The following is a 19,675-nucleotide window of genomic DNA, read 5'->3' as shown; positions in this document are numbered from 1 at the left end:
ATCATTGCTTTGTTTGTGCTTGGCCAGCGACATCTGGGAATAGACCCTATCTGTGCATGAATACAGTATTTGTTGTAATTGATAACACCTATAGGACTAGTGACATAAACCATTTGCATAGTTACTCACTGCTCTGCACAGTTTAGGAGGATAAATGCACTCAAGTTGGAAAATATGTCATATTGAACCGTTGTCTGTTACCAAAGCTGCTCAACATTTTTGGATTTTAATTGGATCAAATGACTGATGTTAAAGGGGCCGAAACCTACACAGAATTGTCATTCAACCCTGCGGTTACCCTCTACTGAGCATTTCAGTTTCTTTAAAGTGGCTGTTTTTTATTTAAGTGCCTCTAGCTACTTGTTTTGGATCACTCTCACCACTTCATTGAAAGTTGCTTCCAGCTGTTACAGGGAGCTTTTTTCACTGGAAAAGCCAGCAAATCCAATTGTTTGTTGCCCAATAAGGCAGACAGGCAAAGTTAGTGACATATGATGAAGCTAGAGAGGAATTTTGAACAGACAAATAACCAGATATTTCACAAATGAGTTGGTAGAGAGCAAAAGTGTGAGTGAATATTGGACTTTTGCTGAAATGTTTGCAATATCAACTTAAAAGGTGATAGAATGTCAGTGTAAGCATTCATCTTGTTTGTTCATGAAGGTTTAAGTATGCCAGAAATGTTCCATGTGTTTTGCTCTAAATGCTGTACCTGGCAATGAGTATAGACACAGTCCACCACAGGATCTGATATCCCTTTGTTAATGTGCTATGTGCTGAAACCTCATTCAAACTGCTTTCTCAGAGCAATCCAGCAAGATGAGATGTGTGCATTAGCTCAATTTGGGATTAAGAGCGACTTTGTTTACTCTGTAATTATGTTAAGAAAAGTGCACACGTGTTATTCATTCTCTCAAGTGGAAGACATGAAGAGCTCTTTGGAATATCCCCATCCCCCTTACTTTAAACATACTCCAGCACTGATCTGAATTTCAAATACACTGTCAGATAGTGACTGACACGCAGTAAGACGTACCATACTGTAGCCATGGTACTCATTATAAGCTACAGTATAGTACGACTGCTCTTTGGATTTTTACTATAAAGATGCCAAGAGTGGAGACACCCTGAAAATCCCTCTACAGTTTGACAGCTGTGAACCTACTCATTCCTAAAAAAGACCAGCCAACAGTGTCGGCAGTTATCCAAAACAATAATGACATCCCTTTTAAAATCATTTTTTCGAGGGCTCTTGCAGACTTTTGATCACTAATGGGGCTCTTTCATTGCAGTAAGTGCTGACCACATGAAAAAATACACTGGTTCCATTTGAGATCATTTTATATAATGTTTCTAACCTCAATTAGAGAGAGAGCTGTGCTCAGGTCCCATATAAAAGAAATGATTCAAGGTGAGCTCCTTTCACCGTTTTGTACCTCTAACTCTCTTTTTCTGCTAATCTCTTGCAGCCTTTCCAACATTCTGCCTTCAATCCGGCTACGCCCCCCCTCCGCCCCCCCATTTCATTCTCCCATTCCTTCTTGCTTTAATTTCCCCTGTCTTTATAACTCCCCCTCCCTCTGTTGTCACTAAGCTGAAGGAGGGAACTGAGAGCAAAGTATGCAGAGTCCCTCCCAAACACTCCAGTGCTGGTTATTGAGGAGCTACCACAGGCAAGCAGGCAGGCAGGCACATTGCACTGGTGTATCATATCTCATCTCTCATCTTCCACAGAAACTTGGATCTAATCAGAGATATTGACAGCTATCCAAACTCTGGCAAGCTGGTGAACACAAGGGAGGGAGAAAAGATAGGAGTAAGGAGGGGAATTGGTGGGGGGGGGGGAATATGTCCAGTGCTGTAAAGTGGTGAGAGGGAAGGCTGCAGAGAAGTGTGGGCTGGGTTAAACTGGCACTTAAAAGAAGCTCGCTTTAGCTTCTGTGCATTTCACCGGCAGCTAGGCTGGGAGGCAAGCAGGGGAGCAGTGAAGGAGTGGATGAGACAACAGCTCAAGGGGGAAGGTGTACTCATATTTGACATTGGAGGAAGTATATTTTTAGCCCTTGTTCCCAACTCTTCCACTTAACAGTTTTTCTCCTGCACGGTGTCATTGGTGGGAGCTAGTCATGGGCACTGGTGGGGACAGGTTTCTGTGGTCAGTGCTGCTTCTGCTGCCGGTCTTGGGACTTTCTGAAGCTCTGCGACCTGACTGGCTTCCAGGGGACTATGCAGACACCCTGGATGAGGCACAAAGGTTCCTCACTGACTACAACAGCACTGCTGAAGAGGTGTTATTCTACAGTGTCTCTGCCAGCTGGAACTACAACACCAACTTGACGAGCCACAACTCCCAGCTCCAGGTAGGATGCTTACTGGAATCTTGAGCTTAGAGAGAGATATTTAAGCTTACCCTTTTCTTCTTATGCTCAAAATTGACCTGTTTAGATCAGTTCTTGTCAGCACTGACACCTCGTCTCCACAAATGCATGCTTGGTCGAGGCTGAGCCGAGCCCTGCTTGACTTTGAGATCTCGCCTATTCATCTCTCTCCAGAATTACATGCTCAGTTTCCTCCCAACGCGGCCAACTCAGCTTGTGTGTTACTGGAAATATAAAACAAATCTGAATGCCTGGGGTGCAAACGTCTTCAAGTTTTGAATCAATTCCTAGGGGGTCTTGCATGATATTCTGTTAGCCATTTATATTTTTTTAACTGTCTGTTTCATGATACTTTCTGTCTAACAGTTTCTCCAGATGGACGCACCCGCTAGAGGATGCAGTTTAGAAGTAGTTTTATGGTCCACTACGGCAATATGTGCAGCCAATAAAATGCTTTTCTTCTGCAAAAAATTTAAAATGGGGCTTTTTAGAGGCAAGCTATGAGACATTACATTAATAGCACATTGCAGTGGTGTTACAGTTTCATTTCACCATATGCTGAAGGAACATTTGCATAAACAGTGAAGACGAGGGAGAGACTATAGAGACATTAAAACAGGAGAAAAGTATTGCCAGCCAGGCAGTTGCAGGAAACAATGAAACTGCAGAGGTGTGAAAGAGTATTTACTTGCCTTCAGGCTAAAACATGCTCATGTTCATGGACACAGGCTTACCAAGTATTATGAAAACTCATGAAAGCAAATTGTCACACGGAGCCTCTGGGGTTTTTTCTTTCTACTTGTGCTTGGACAGCTGTCACAACAGGATTTCACTACACTATCCAGGCTTTGGGAACTGCTCTCCTCACACGCTGAACAGGTGTAGATGTGCCCTACACCACCAGTGTCAAAAGGGTCAGGCTGCAGAATATGTTCTGCTGTCCAGAATGTGTTTGGGTTGTACGGTGAAAGATGAGCAGGCTTTTAGTTGCCATGTATGAGCACTTTTTTTCCCCCTGGACAATTCAAAGATGGGATCAAAGTGAATCAGACCATTGAGCTCCATCTGATCTGACAGCCTAGGGGAGTGAGGCCACTCAGGCTGACAGAGAATAAGAATTACTCGTATGATTTTTTAAATGATGGTATTCCATTTATCCTGCCCTGTGAGTCCAATACATTGAATTGATTGAAAAACATAAATTGACACAGACTAAATTACAGCACGCACACTCTTGCACACATAAAGCGCGCGCACACACACACACACACACACACACACACACACACACACACACACACACACACACACACACACACACACAACCACACACACACACACACACACACACACACACACACACACACACACACACACACACACACACACACACACACTTTTCCGCCTCAGCTCTTGCAGCTTCAGAGGTGAACATGATTTGGTCTTGGTGCAAATGAGACTCAGCCAGCCAGGTTAGGCATGTAGTGGATCAAGCAGAATGAGGATCAGTTCACAGGCTTCTTATTATGTGGAGTAAAAAAGCAATGAGAGTGGATTTCAATAACTGATGTCCTTTGAACCCAATGAAATACCAACCGCCTTTAAGTGTTGCAATCACACCTGGGGCTCAGTTACATTCAAATTTCACTGTGTATTGCCAAATGTATGTAGCTCTAATGTGAAATTTGAGCACTACCTGCATTGTGGTTAGTTCAAGTGAAGGGTTTCATTCTCAGACATTATGAATTCATTTTGGAAAATGTGTTCTTTGCACACATGAGGTTACCATTGTTCAAATGGTAAATGAGTAAGAAGATTGTTATAGAGCAGATACTGTAAACACTTTTTCCCCCACAAATGACAACACACTCTGCAGCTTGTATGAGGAATAAAGCAAAAAAGGTTTTTCCAGCCATCTTATGTTTATGTGTTTCTTGGGCTGAGAATGTGATTATTTGTGTGGATGGGTGGGTGTGGGCAGGCTGGAAAAAACGATTGAGAAAAAGACAGAGATTGAGAGGAAGTGCACAAAGGTCAGAGTTAATACTTCAACTCACTGTCACCAGTTTTTTGCTCCTGTCAGTCTGTTATTTTAGTGAATGCTGAGAAAAATACAGATAAGAGGGGCTTCAATGAAAACATGACTGGAATGAAGCTACTGTTAGTTTTATCAGGATGTGTGTTGAGCAACTAGCGAGGTACAAACATTAACTCATTGCTTTTTTAGGTTACATCAACATTAGTGTGAAAAAGCTATTGTTAGTCACACTTACAGTAACACTGACATGATACTACTATTGCAACACAGTGACACACAGTCTTTTTTCTTAAGCAAATTAAATGCTTAAGGTGCAGTATATGGTACACATAGTGCTATAACAATAGAGCAGTAGTTCATCTTTTTCAATAGGAGCAATTCAAGGTACAGCACATATACTATCCATGCAGTCTTCCACAGTAGCCTTGACTCCATCCATTCTTCCCACACTGTCATTATATAGTGTGAACATCTATATCCAGGATCCCATAAAGAAAAACTCTAGAGATTCAGACAGGCCATATATGAGGATGTGTGCTTCAGAGACAAACACATTTTAAAAAAATATTATCCTTGAGCGGGGCTTATTTAGCTTTTCTGTCCTTGCTCCCGATAGACAGATGGAACACTTTATTGATCCCAGAGGAAAGATGTGTTGTAAAAGCTCTCGAGGAACATATCAAGTCAAGATGAATACATGTGGTAGATATAGTAGTTGAATAATGGGTGGATGGACAGATTGGCATTGACAACCTTAGAAAAATAATGAGAAAAAAACACGTTTGCACAAAGTATTCACACAGGAAATCAATTTTAATATAATATAACCAATTTAAGACAAACAGTATGAAGAAGATAAAAAGACTAAATTACACCTCTTATATATATTACACACATGGTCTGCATTATATATGTATGTACAGTACCAGTCAAAAGTTTGGACACACTTGTCCATTCACTTGAAAGAGAAAGTGTGTCCAAACTTTTGACTGGTACTTTATGTATGGTAGACTGGTGCAATCCTTATTCTAAAGCAGATGAACTTGAAGAGAGGCAAAATGCTAATACTGATGACTAAATGTGGCTGCTAGTAACAGGAAATGTCTGGTAGGCTGGAGTCATTTATGGGGTCTTTTTGGGTTGTGCTCTGATGTCACTGGACCAAAAGAATACCACAAAAAAGACAAAACAAAGTATAACAACAAGCTGATATAATATCAAAGAACAATGTGGACTTTGCTTGGTCATAAAGACTCACTTTATGAGATTAATAAACTAAAAGATTGGTGCTACATATTCATATGTAGTCTTTGCAGGCCTTTACATTTTAGGCACTTATAGATCAGTAATATCAGAAATGAGGAGATATATCAGTATATCATTGTCATTCATTTCTTCCTCTCGTCTTTAGGTAACTGCATCCCTTGAAGAGCAGGCCTTCACTGAAGCCTGGGGGAAAAAGGCCAAGACAACCTTCACTCTCAATCTCACTGATGCTCAAGACATTAAACTGATGAACAAGATCAAGACGCTGGGAGCTGCCAACCTGCCCCAAAAAGAAAGAGAAGAGGTTTGTTTCTGTTTCATATTTATTATGAGAAAAATCGAAAGCCTAAAGACAGTGTCAGATTTTGTCATCGTAGCAGTGCTGACCTCTTTTGAGCATCAAAGACTGACTTCATATCTCTGTTTCTTGTGTGCAGTATAACACAATTCTCAGCACCATGGACAACATTTATTCCACAGCCAAAGTGCATCCACAGCCGAACGTAAGCTGGAGCCTGGAACCTGGTGAGTAAACGCTGAATACATACTTAGTTTGAGGCTTGTAAGAAACAGAAGCAGAGAGCAAGAGAGTAAATGAGAGAGAGTGAGAGAGAGAGAGAGAGAGAGAGAGAGAGAGAGAGAGAGAGAGAGAGAGAGAGAGAGAGAGAGAGAGAGAGAGAGAGAGAGAGAGAGAGAGAGAGAGAGAGAGAGAGAGAGAACGAAACAAACAACAGTTTAGAGGGGAAGAGGACAGAAAAACAGTTGTAAATGGTTTAGATTTTATCAGTTCATGGCTAGAGTATGGCAAGGTATGAGCTGATTACTTTAAAGAGAGCTCCAAAGGAAGTGTTACGGATGTGCCCATGAGTGTTGATAAAAAGCTAAAGAAACAACTAATCATTAGCTTTTAACTCCACTCGTATGTATTGTGAACAATAGCCCTGTGCCTTGTCAGCAACAACTGTCAAAAGTAAGTGAGAAATGATTGCTAACATACACACTATGAAAAAAGAGACCAGGATGGTAGAAATTATAAGCTCATTTACTGCAGTCTCTGTAATGATTATAGGTATTACAGTGGAAATAATCAAGAGTGGAACAGGGTTACTCCAAGTATGAAGCACATCCCATTTAAAGAAACATTATTCATCATCATTATAATAACAAACAGACTGTCAAAATCTGTCATCTCTTTTTCCACCATTACCATCTTCTGTGACCTTCAGCTTTCACCTTTTCCTCACCTCCTTTTCCTATTTCTGGCATTTAGAAGATAAATGTTGTTTTACATGATGCTCAGAATATAACAAGAGTTGTCATAACCTAAAGCTAACCACTTAGATAATGTGTTTGTTCTGGTTTTCCGTTGCTGAGAGAGCAGGAGGAGCATGAAGCAATTCCAAACACTGATATATCTTGTTTGTTTTAGGAAAAACGCCCAGCTTTTGCTCATTATGTCATTTTCCTTATGACTTACAGTGTGTTGGGTTTTTCCATTTTGCAGAACTAACAGATATCATGGCCAACTCCAGGAGCTATAAAAGGCTCCTGTTTGCCTGGGAGGGCTGGCACAATGCATCAGGTGTACCTCTGAGGGAGTATTACCCCAGGTTTGTGGAGCTCAGCAACCAAGCCTCTCGAGCTGATGGTAAACACTTTATTCCTTGCATTTTTATGAAGTTACATTTAATATATTGCAGTGCATATTTATGTTTTTTTTAACTTATCGTTTTTGTGACATATGGTATGATTTATGATGTTGATTGTCAAGTAAGCTGAAGACAAATTTCTAAATTTGTTTTTATTTTAATTAAGTAATTAATTTAATCAGAATGAAGTAATGGAGGAACAAGAAGAGTGATGGAAATTACTTATATGCAAGAAAGAGAGAGAAACAGAGATAAATAACAAACATTTTGTCCTGTGTAGGATTCGATGACACTGGAGCTGACTGGCGCTCTTGGTATGAGACTGACAACTTTGAGGAGGTCATAGAGGACCTCTATCAGACAATTAAGCCCCTCTACCTCAACCTGCATGCCTTTGTGCGCCGCCAGCTCTACAAGCAGTACGGTCCTAAGTACATTAACCTTGAAGGACCTATCCCTGCTCACCTGCTAGGTACAACACAATATTTTTATGTTGCTAAAATACTTTGCATTGTAGTGCTAAGCAAGATGTTAGAATATATGCTGCACAACATTATTTTATAAAAGCACCGAAGATCAAACATTCATGCATGATTTTTGTGTGCTTATCTCATTACTGTGAGTGCACATGCTGCATAAAGGCATTTCCTACACTGCTGGTGAATGGTGTATCCATAACAAATTAGAATTGTTGCTTAAGTGCGGTTTCTTCCTCATCCTCAGGAAATATGTGGGCCCAGACCTGGAACAATATATATGGTATGATGATCCCATTTCCTGAAAAACCCAACTTGGATGTGACTGATGAAATGGTCAAACAAGTAAGTGAGGGGGGGCTTTGTGCTTCTCAAATAGATTGTAGGAGGGAATTTAACAAATAAGTGACGATGATATAAGAAATGATGAGATTAAAGTTTTGTAAATAGCACTTATATTGTTTTCTTTCATCAGGGCTATAATGCCACAAACATGTTCCGTGTTGCCGAGGAGTTCTTCACCTCTCTGAATTTGGAGAAGATGCCTGATGAGTTCTGGAGTGGATCCATGCTGGAAAAACCTGACAATCGAGAGGTGGTGTGCCATGCGTCTGCTTGGGACTTTTACAACCGCAAAGACTTCAGGTAAAATGAATTCGCTTAACTACAAGCGAGTTGTAGTTACACTTTATTCATTGTTAACTTGTAACCTGAAAACAAATGAAGGAGATATTGGGATCTCTGTGCGCTACACAGTGAAGTTGGTGGACAGTAATACTGCATCTTCATCTGATTCACATGACACTGGTGTTAAAGGATAGGTTCACAATTTTTCAAGTCTGTCGCAAAAAAATAGTCAGGTGCCCAAATATAAAGCATTAGTTGAACTTGAATTGGATGTGGTGCCTCAAATCAAAGTGGAAAGTTATAACTTACTAAGTCATATGTGCTAAAGTCGTAATACCCTTGGACTACAAACCTTTGGGAGTATATCATTGCTATTCAGATTATAAACTGATTGCTAATCTTGTTGATAAAACATGATAATACAGTCAATTATATGGCTATTTATTTCTCTTTAGGATCAAGCAGTGCACCACAGTGACGATGGAGCAGCTCTTCACTGTACACCACGAGATGGGGCATGTCCAGTATTACCTGCAGTACAAAGACCTGCCTGTGGGCTTCCGTCGTGGAGCCAACCCCGGTTTTCACGAGGCTATTGGCGATGTTTTGTCTCTCTCCGTCTCCACACCCAAACATCTCAATACCATTGGACTGTTGGAATCTGCGGCCTCTGACGAAGGTAAAGAGACCAAATAAAACAAATCCAAGCCGCTAAAATGGATGAGTGATTTTATTCATAATCAAAGGTTGGGAAATTAAATATTGCATTGTGTTTCTCCAGCAACTGATACCAACTACCTGTTGAAGATGGCTCTGGAGAAGATAGCCTTCCTTCCTTTTGGCTACCTTATTGACCAGTGGAGATGGGGTGTGTTCAGTGGAAGCACTCCTCCAGAGCGCTACAACGCTGAGTGGTGGCATCTCAGGTAGGCTTTTATGCAAAGGCTTAATATAGGCTATTTGGAAGATTTTGGTCTGGTCTTACCACTCTTATGTTTGTACATGAAATATGAGGCCACAATCAGCTTAGCTCATCTGGCTCCGCCCAAAGGTCAAACAAAATCCTCCTACCAGCACATCTAAATTTCTAAATCTCACTAAGTCAAGTTATATCTTATATCAATGTAAAGTTTTATCAGTTTAATCTGTACAATTTGTAAAAGAGGCACATTGTGGTTTTACAGGGGGTTATGTGCCAGACTATTTCTTGGCTGGGTGAAGTAACTTCCCAGGATTTTGATGTGAATGTGAAGTTGCTAGGCAACCAGCGGAGACTCCAGGAAGTTACTGCTTTTGGACTCAACTAGGCTAACTCTTTCCCCCTGTTTCATGTCTCTGTGCTAAGCTAAGATAGCCTGCTGGCAACAGGATGAATCTTCTCATCTAACTCTTAGCAAGAAAGTGAATATACATCTACTGAAATTTAGAATATTAGTTATAAAATGATGTCCAAACGGGAGTAGTGGAGCTAACATTCATGTGTTGTGTAAAACATGACAAAAAAATTACATGATTCATGATATTCCATAAAACCTAAGTGTCTAAGCCCTGGTTACCAACATTACTTGTGTTTTTGTGTTAAATTAATTTGTTTCACTAATAATTTCACTAATTTCAGTTTAATGTTTTTGCTAAATTCATTCATGTTGCACAGATGTAACATGAATTTCAGTTGAGTATTTTGTGTTTCAGAATGTTATATTTTGTTGAAGGGTGAGTTGTGATGGTAGGGCAGATCAAACTGTGCTTGTAGTTAATTACATACTGTATAATTTGGTGCCTTCATAGCTGTGTGTGTAACCATAAGAAATTGTGATTGTCAGCAGTAATAGAAATTCAGTCAATGTTCTTTATGGTTTTAAAGCGTGAAATCAGTGTAGCTCACCCTATGGTAGTCTGAGTTTGATGTGGCTGAGAAGTTAAAAGGCCAGTCACTGGTCTATTGAAGTGAGTAAGGAAAAGATAAGGTTGTAGCTTGCTGTGAGGCTACAGAATTTATTTGTGTGTTTACTTTGGCTTGTTAATTTTGTTGATTTTCTCAGGGTTAATTTTTGCCTGTGTTTATTAATATCACTTTCTGTGCACATACTTTGGCCTACCGGCCTGCTTTTTTGCTTCACCCCTTTAAGGTTTTCCAGTGCCAAAACACTCATTTAATACAGAGGTGGCACTACTCCCACTTATACATGAGTAAATCACAGCCTAAAAAGTTTAAGTGGAGCTGCTCTGTAGTAACAATAACACTTCAGTTGTTCTGGCCGGCATTCAGACTCTTTAGTGTGTTTGTGTAAAGTGAGGTGTTTCTTGAAAACATCATTTTCAGCTGGATAGTTTTCCAAAAGTTGTGTTTTGGTTGTATGACCTGTACCATTATTGTCTAAATCCATCGGTTTCTTATTTCTTTTTAAAGGACAAAATATCAAGGCATCTGCCCACCCACCAGACGTACAGAGGAGCACTTTGATCCAGGGGCAAAATACCACATTCCTGGAAACACGCCATACATCAGGTAGCATCCTGTTCCAGCTATAGTACTACATAACAGATGTGATAAAGTCAATCAGCTTGGATGATCGATGTTTTCATGACATGGTATTAAATATTTTCTGAGATGTCTGATTAATGCTTTTTCTCAAAGCGCTTTAAAGAATGAAATCTAAAGATATAACAGCTTTAAAGCTTTAAATTCCATAAAATGGAGCCTTTTTAGAGCACATGCTTGATAAATGTGTGTGTGTGTGTTTGTGTGTGTGTGTGTGTGTGTGTGTGTGTGTGTGTGTGTGTGTGTGTGTGTGTGTGTTTGTGTGTGTGTGTGGGTGTGTGTTGGCATGTTCGTGTATGTGCCTGCACATTCACCAGGGAAATAAGTGAATAAAGTGAATGAACATGTAAGAATGGCTAGTGAACTGGGAGTTAAAGTATCGTGTGCTGTAATCTCCACTGAATTACTGGCACTTGAGTGCGGATTTACACAATACAGTAACCCTACAATAGCAGGAAAGCGTGTTGCAGAGGCAGGGGGCTTTATGAGAAAAGCATCTGATCCCAGCTGGTTTCTTTTCAGAGGTGGGGAATGACAAATAGGCAAAGATACATTAAATAGATACATTTTATGTTGTGGTTGCTGAAACACACTGACAAAAATGGCAAAAACATCATAGCATTTTAGTATATTTAGTCAGTATATTGAGGTGTGAAAGATAAATAGTCTTACCAAAAAGCAGAGGATGTGACTCTTTTTAAACAAATTTTGCCCACTTTACTTTTTAGTTTTTAATAAATTGTTGGGAAAAATTTGAAAAGTAGTAGCATAAATGTGTTGCACACTTCCGCAAGATATGACAAAGCAATTCTTTCCCCCTCAGGTATTTTGTCAGCTTCATCCTGCAGTTCCAGTTTCATGAAAAACTGTGCGCAGCAGCCAAGCACTCTGGTCCCTTGCACACATGTGACATCTACCGCTCTCCAGAAGCAGGAGCCATTTTAAAGTATGTGATCGTACCGGACTTCCACTGTTCATTACAGAGAGCATGTGATATGCTGTTATTCTTCCTCCTGCAGAAAAGTTCTTCAGGCGGGTTCCTCCAAACGTTGGCCTGAAGTGCTTAAGGAGGCTTTAGGCACCGACAAGATGGATGCCGGGTCACTGATGACATACTTTGACCCGATTATTAAGTGGCTGAAAATCCAAAATGTGAATGAGACTTTGGGATGGCCTGACTTTAATTGGGTCCCACCCATACCTGAAGGCTACCCAGAGGATATTGGTAAGGGGAGCACACCAAAGAGCACAAAGTTGCATGTAAGAAAGTGAGGACAGGCTAAAATGTTTGTTTTTTCTCCAAAATCTAGCAAAGTAATTGTTACTGTGAAAGAAGGATGGTATATGGTGTTTTTTGTTTTTGGGAGGTTTTTTGCCCTTTTCATTTGAAGAAAATGCCTAAAAAGAAAACATTAAGCACTCTCTGGTATAATCCTTGTATAATTCACATATCTTTTTTTTTTTTTTTTTTTTTTTAAATATGGTAGTATTTTTCAGACTTAATTACATGGATCTTTACAGTACACTTACAGGGTTTCTGAGATGTCCATCTCCTTGTTTACCCAGACAAGAAAACAGATGAGCTTGAGGCAAAGGAGCTTCTTAAGAAGTACAACAGCACAGCTGAAAAGGTGTGGAACGCATACACGGAGGCCTCCTGGGCGTACAATACTGACATCAACGAGGTCAATAAGCAGGAGATGGTGAGACCCTCGGACTGACGACTCCACAGTGATCACTATGACATTGCTCATTGTTCTTTTGATTTTGTGCACATAATTAGGAAACAATAAAATGATTGCTTAATCAAAAAAATGTGTCAATGAATCTATAATTTATTACAATCAACCCATGTGTGCATGTTTCTACTAATCTACTTTTCCTATCTACCTGTCTGCATCTTTCCAACCTATCAATCCATTTATCCATTCATCCATCCATCCATCCATCCATCCACCATCCATCACCCAGCTTCAAAACACAAATATTAAAGAGTATTCATTATCCTTCTGTAGCTTGCGAAGAACCTGGAGATGTCGGCCCACACCCTGGAGTATGGACAGATGGCCCGTCAGTACGACACCACTGACTTCCAGGACGCCTCAGTCAAACGCATCATTAAAAAACTCAGCGACATTGAGAGGGCCGCACTGTCTGCAGAAGAACTGGAAGAGGTGTGGGGGAAATTGTTTTTAGTAGTCATCCACAGTAGCTAATTGACCAAATATTTCAAGCTCAACCCATATAGTCGAATGCTAATTAAATAAGCTAATGTTAGCCTGCAGACTCTGCAAGGCCTTATTTATATTTTGACTAAAGTTTGTCTTTCTTTGCAGTCAACCTAAGCTGTTGCTTGGCAACTTGTGCTCTGATGATTTAAAAAAAAGTTGCTCTGGTGCTGCCAGTTGAGATTTTACTGTCATATAAAGTCCAATATGAATATAATGAAAGGACCATCTAACACTGTTGTCACACTGTTGCTCAAGGCAGACAAATACTATGGGTTTGTTTTGACCTGTTTTCCTACCTAGGAGGAGCACCTTAACGAGAGCACGCCGCTGTGTATTTGTTTGCTTTTGTGCTTGTTTTTTATGCTTTTTTCAAACTGTTGTGTTATGGTTTTTGGACCAGACACGTGAGCACCAGGAGCTTAAGTGTGTTCATTAGATGTCCAACAAGTATCAAGCAAGTCAATGATGGTGCACTCAAGTAGCAATTATGAATATATAGATGAAATATTATTTACTGAGTTTTTTAGAGTCACTAGTTTCTCTCACATGTTAATGGCTTCTTCTCTCCACCTGTGTACTGCTGGCATATTTATTTAAATATGTTTTCAGTGGAGTCTAATGCTCAGTGGGTGCTTTTACCTTTTTAGTACAACAATCTGCTGTCCAACATGGAGACTAAGTACAGTGTGGCTGAAGTCTGCAGAGATGATGGGACGTGCCATCCACTGGATCCAGGTAAGACTACAAAATACATACAGATTTTAACATGAAGAGTTAAGTTCTTGTGATGTCCAATATTTAAAACATGTGACACTTGAACATGTGAAATAAAATGAATTAGTAAAGTTAGGGTGGCATGTTGAACATTGTGGAAGTTATTGTAGTAAAACAATGTGTTGTGTTTCAGATCTTCAGAAGATCATGGCGGAGTCCAGGGATTATGACGAATTGCTTTTTGCCTGGAAAGGATGGCGAGATGCTGCTGGCAAAGTACTTCGCGAGGATTACAAGAGATATGTTGAACTGGCCAACAAAGCTGCCACACTCAATGGTATGACCTAAGGGAGTAATTTTACATCCACCTTGAGATTTTCCTTAATCTGTCTTGCTTGAAAAAGGAAGAGGAAAGAAAGAAAAATCTTGAGCATACTTAGATGAACTTCTGACCTAAGGTTGAAAAGTATTGGCTTCACTTTGCACGCTTTTACTCAATAAGTTATATCTTCTTCAAAAGAAACGTAACTCAGAGGACATTTTTGTATAAAACCACAATATGGCTGCCATTGTATTACAAATGCATTGCTAATTGTGAACACATTGTGAAAATACTCATCACTGATCTTTGTGTTTGTTCTTGCATCTGTCTGTAGGTCACAGTGACAATGGGGCTTTCTGGCGCTCTCTGTATGAAACCCCAACATTTGAGCAAGACCTGGAGAGTCTGTGGAAAGAGCTGGAGCCACTCTATCAAAACGTGCATGCCTATGTTCGCAGGGCTCTGTACAAGAAGTATGGTGCTAAACACATCAACCTAAAGGGACCCATTCCTGCTCATTTGCTGGGTAAGTAAGTGCAACAAGGAGGGACTTGAATGTCTATGAAAGAGCAGAAGATTTTCAAACTGGATTTCATAAAGCAACAATATTTGGGGCTCAACATGGCATTCAGAAATGTTGTTTTGATTCTACAAGGCTTTCACGAGTTGAGGATAAGGTCACTGGACAAAACCACACTTCAGTCCATATTTCACTATGGAATCCAAAAGATTCAAACACTATAGCCATAACTCTCCTTTTATGTGGGAGCATACCCCATTAATATTCTGTCGTTGGCTGCATATGCATTTGGATTTAGGCAGGATTTAATTTTCTTTCAGAGGCATCAAGCGTGAGATTGTGTGTGACACTTCCACACGGTTAGGGATTGGACTGACTAACAGTCACAAATCCCACTTGGTTAAACACTGGCACAGCAGAGGAGAACATACGCCACAAATACTTAGAAATGTGAAATATGAATGCTGTCTTCTGTTCTTTTCAGGCAACATGTGGGCACAGACGTGGTCTGGCATAATGGATTTGGTCATACCCTACCCAGATGCCACTCAAGTTGACGCCACGCCAGCTATGGTGGAAAAGGTGAACACAGCTATTGCATAATGGTCACTGCTGCACACATGACTACACTAAGGGCACACACACACACACACACACACACACACACACACACACACACACACACACACACACACACACACACACACACACACACACACACACACACTCACACAGACACACACACACACACACACACACACACACACACACACACACACACACACACACACACACACACACACACACACACACAGACACATTCTTTCACCACTTGCTTTGCAGCTTTAGAGGTCTAGAATCAGTTTGTCTTGGTGAAAATGAAACTTGGATGCAGGCCAAAGTGGAGGATCAAGCAGAAAGAGGATAAATCCAAAGGATTACAATTGCATTAAATAAAAGCAGTAAAAAGCAACACACATCTATAACTGACATGAAGTGTGTATATAATTGTTGAATATAGTTTATACATGATTTCCAGGGAACAAGTATGTTACTTACTTTCCATCCTTATGTTAACATAATTTGTTTACACTGCAATTTTGTTTATTTTCTAGTTGTTGATTTTTCCCAATGTTGAACGTCATTGTTTGGGAAAACTATTTATTTAGCCATCATATAACATCGACATCTGCACTGATGCTCTTTTTTCCTGTTCAGGGCTGGAATGCCACCAGAATGTTCCAGGAATCAGACAATTTTTTCACCTCCCTGGGTCTGCTGCCAATGCCACAAGAGTTTTGGGACAAATCTATGCTTGTGAAGCCAGATGATCGCCAGGTGGTCTGTCACGCCTCTGCATGGGACTTTTATAACAGAAAAGACTTCAGGTTAAACCTTTTTTTTTTGACAGGATATCTCAAACATGATGGTTTTTGTCCTCAAAAGAGAAATGATTCTGATATAAGGCACTTATACACACGTTTTATCTTTAGTTTCTGCACTGGTTGTTGCATATGAGGTTTAAAAGTCAAACTGCTGTCTAACTAACTTCTCAGATATAGTAGACTGAACAACTTCATTTCAATACTATTCAGTGTATGGAAGCCAGGAAGAAGTATTATAGAATGAAGAGTTCTTCTTTGAAAGCTCCTCTGTTAAAAATGAAGTAATCATTGCCTTGTTTGTGTCTCCAGGATCAAGCAGTGCACTGTTGTGACTATGGATGACCTGATCACAGTGCACCATGAGATGGGTCACGTCCAGTACTTCCTGCAGTACAAAGACCAGCCTGTGTCCTTCCGTGATGGAGCCAACCCTGGCTTCCACGAGGCCATTGGTGATGTGCTTGCCCTGTCTGTGGCCACACCCAAACATCTGCAGAAAATCGGTCTCCTGGACAAAGTTGAGAACAACGCCGGTGAGTGACCAATCACAGCGGGCAGATACTTTTGTCTGGTATGTTTGAGAAAATCCTACATGTTCTATGATGTTAAGCTCATGATTTTGATGTTTTTGCTCCCACCTCTAGAAAGTGATATCAATTTCCTAATGAGCATGGCCCTTGACAAGATTGCCTTTTTGCCTTTTGGCTACCTGATGGACCAGTGGAGATGGAAGGTATTTGACGGACGCATTCCATCGACTGAGTACAACAAAGAGTGGTGGAACCTCAGGTAAATGTCCAACATCAGAGTTTACTGCATACAGGAATGCAAATGACTAAATTGAGCTTTATAAGTTAATAAGTAAGGGGTTGATTAATTAAGTCATAAAAAGTTGGATATGTAAATGATTTACTCAAATACCAATTCACTAATGATAATTATTTTCCTTTGCTTTGCAGAATGAAGTACCAAGGATTGTGTCCACCTGTAACCCGTACCGAGGATGACTTCGACCCAGGCGCGAAGTTCCACATCCCTGCTAATGTACCCTACGTCAGGTAAATTTTCCTGATTCAGCAAAGCAAATGGGGCACCTGATAACGGAGCACAGATAAACTGATAACTGTTTTGACACACTCCAATCAGCTATACAAAGATAAGATAAATATGTGGACTTAAGCTGTAAAAGATAATGTGGTCTAAGTCACATGGCTAAAAAAATAAAATAAAAAAATCAATCACCACTATGAGCAACTGATTTGACAGTACCTGTTTTTGTTTGTTTGTTTGTTTGTTTTTACTGGGATTCTCTGGTTTCTGCTGATATGAATCCACAGTCATGACAGCAGATATTAAATTATCTCCCATCAGGTACTTCGTCAGCTTCATCATCCAGTTTCAGTTCCACAAAGCTCTGTGTCAAGCCGCCAATCAAAATGGGCCCCTACATACCTGCGATATCTACCAATCTAAAGAAGCTGGGAAGCTGATGGGGTTAGTACACACTACACACACCTACACGACCCACAAGCAACTTAGTCAGTGAATGATGTATAACCACTGGTAAAAACAGCCTGCATTTGTGATATGTAAAAACTTAAGAGTCTCAGGTCTCCTAACATACACAAGAATACTGTTCCATAAAAAAGGCATGATGTATTGGAAACTATGTTACATTATACCACAACATTTTAGTATTTGTCAGATTGGCAGCTGGTGAGAACATGCTTCACGCCATGTGTGTAATCATCTCTTGCTACTGATCCTTGTCTCTCTGACCTCCTCTCTGACCTGTGCTGTTTGCAGTGATGTGATGAAGCTGGGCTTTAGCAAGCCTTGGCCCGAGGCGTTGACCATGATAACCGGCGAGCCCAAAATGAGCGCCCAGCCGCTCATGGAGTATTTTCAACCTCTCATTGAATGGCTGGAGAAGGAGAACAACAAGAACAACGAGGTTCGCGGGTGGCCTGATTATGACTGGAAACCTGTACAAGTAGAAAGTAAGTCCAACATTTTCATGCATCCACATATAATGAAACACAAGTAAAGGCACATGCATGTAGGGAATATGTTTTCCAGTATCCTGCCCAAATGTTTGTTGAACTTTTTCACAGAAGAAACAGCACAATGTCTTCACACAGAGGCTTATTTTTTCTCCTTTCCTACTGCTTACTGTGAAATCATTCCCCTGCTCTTCTTGTTTTACTGATGATATCCTGCTGGAAGGAAGTGTACAGATTAGACTGATGAGATTCTTAGAAGCAGAGGGGGAAAAAAGAGCTTGGAAGAGATAATGGGGAAAGAGAGCACAGCTGTTGTTTAAAAGATCAAGAGAGAAGTGCAGAATTTAGATGCACTGTATGTGGCAGGAATATAAAGGAGTAAAGATGCCTTTGAAGATTTGGCTTATTATGTGGCATTAATATAACAGTGTCACTGAAACACAGCACCCTAAACCAGACCCAGACAGTTATCTCTTTAATTTTGACACTTGTAGGCAAATGCACTTTTTACATTTTTAGCTGCTGTTTATTTGTTTGAGGTTTTACATTTAAAGCTGCAAACAAAAGAGTCTTCTTAACCAGAAAATGTCTTCTGCTGAATAAATTAAGAGCACAGAGGTCACACTGGTCTGAGTGTCATTAGGTATCCTCTGTCCTCCTGGTTACTTTGCCAATAAAAAGAGGCAGATTTTATTTGTCAAATTTTTTTATCCTTGACAAAATATACTAGAAATAGAATTGTATGTTTTACAGCCACATGCTGAATTTTATTTCATATACTCTGGTATTTAATTTCCTTTCACACCTCAGTCTTATAAGTGCAAAAATGCACAGAAACACAAATGCACCCAATAATACACTGAAACAAGAGAAACTGTTTAATAAACTGCCAATGCTACACTCATTGTCTGCAGCTAGCCTAAGTATCAAAATTGCGGCAGTTATTACTATTCTTTCCTGTAGGTGGCGACATCTCTAAAAAAACCCAGCTCCGCTTCATGGAGAATCTGTAGCATGCTAAATGTGAATGAGTGAGTCTGTCCAAGCATGTTAATGACTCTGTATTCTATGTGTGTGTCCAGTAGTTGAAGATAAGGCTAATAAAGTGGACTTCCTGGGTATGAGTGTGGACCCCGCAGCTGCCTTAGCCGGCCAGGTGGTCTTGCTTGTCCTTGGCCTGGTCCTGTTGTTGGCCACCATCGTATTGGGCTACAAGTACAGCAAGTCGAGAAATCCTGAGAGGTCCCTTTCGACGATGGAGCTGAAGCAGAAAGACTAGTCATCAGTGACATAATATTAATGTCAATGTGAATATCAGTGTTTTTTTGTGTACTGTACAGTACATCTGATCAAATTAGCTTTTCTTTGTGGTCTGCCTCCCTATCTAATCTTGTATATTTATTGTACACTTTTGGAGTCCATTTATTATTTTTTGCCTATGCAAAAGAACATTACAATTCTGTAATTTATTTGTAATATTTTAATGTTTAGAGAGGAAATGTTTTAAAATGAATGTGAAGTTAT

At 40.2% G+C, this 19,675-nt stretch overlaps 1 protein-coding gene across 2 annotated transcripts; it reads left to right on the top strand.

The window, feature by feature from the left end:
* The first annotated feature begins 1,930 nt into the window (after positions 1-1,930).
* Positions 1,931-19,641, top strand: ace (angiotensin I converting enzyme (peptidyl-dipeptidase A) 1). 2 transcript variants are annotated; one of them, XM_062442355.1, is made up of 25 exons: positions 1,931-2,360; positions 5,828-5,986; positions 6,120-6,207; positions 7,187-7,330; positions 7,612-7,803; positions 8,055-8,152; positions 8,283-8,452; positions 8,890-9,113; positions 9,216-9,360; positions 10,845-10,943; positions 11,800-11,922; positions 11,996-12,201; positions 12,543-12,679; positions 12,992-13,150; positions 13,855-13,942; positions 14,115-14,258; positions 14,578-14,769; positions 15,248-15,345; positions 15,982-16,151; positions 16,458-16,681; positions 16,793-16,937; positions 17,108-17,206; positions 17,520-17,642; positions 17,955-18,148; positions 19,237-19,641. In XM_062442355.1, exons 1-25 carry the CDS (start codon positions 2,127-2,129, stop codon positions 19,428-19,430), a joined length of 3,849 nt encoding a protein of 1,282 aa, XP_062298339.1. In that variant the 5' UTR covers positions 1,931-2,126; the 3' UTR covers positions 19,431-19,641. The 2 variants fall into 2 exon arrangements, with proteins under 2 accessions (XP_062298339.1, XP_062298337.1); XM_062442353.1 differs by having other exon boundaries at positions 19,234-19,641.
* The last annotated feature ends 34 nt before the right edge of the window (positions 19,642-19,675 follow it).

The sequence above is a fragment of the Scomber scombrus genome, chromosome 21, assembly GCF_963691925.1.
Source record: "Scomber scombrus chromosome 21, fScoSco1.1, whole genome shotgun sequence".
Taxonomy (NCBI): Eukaryota; Metazoa; Chordata; class Actinopteri; order Scombriformes; family Scombridae; genus Scomber; species Scomber scombrus.
The sequence above is the reverse complement of the archived record's forward strand: the minus strand, read 5'-3'. Positions and strand labels throughout refer to the sequence as shown.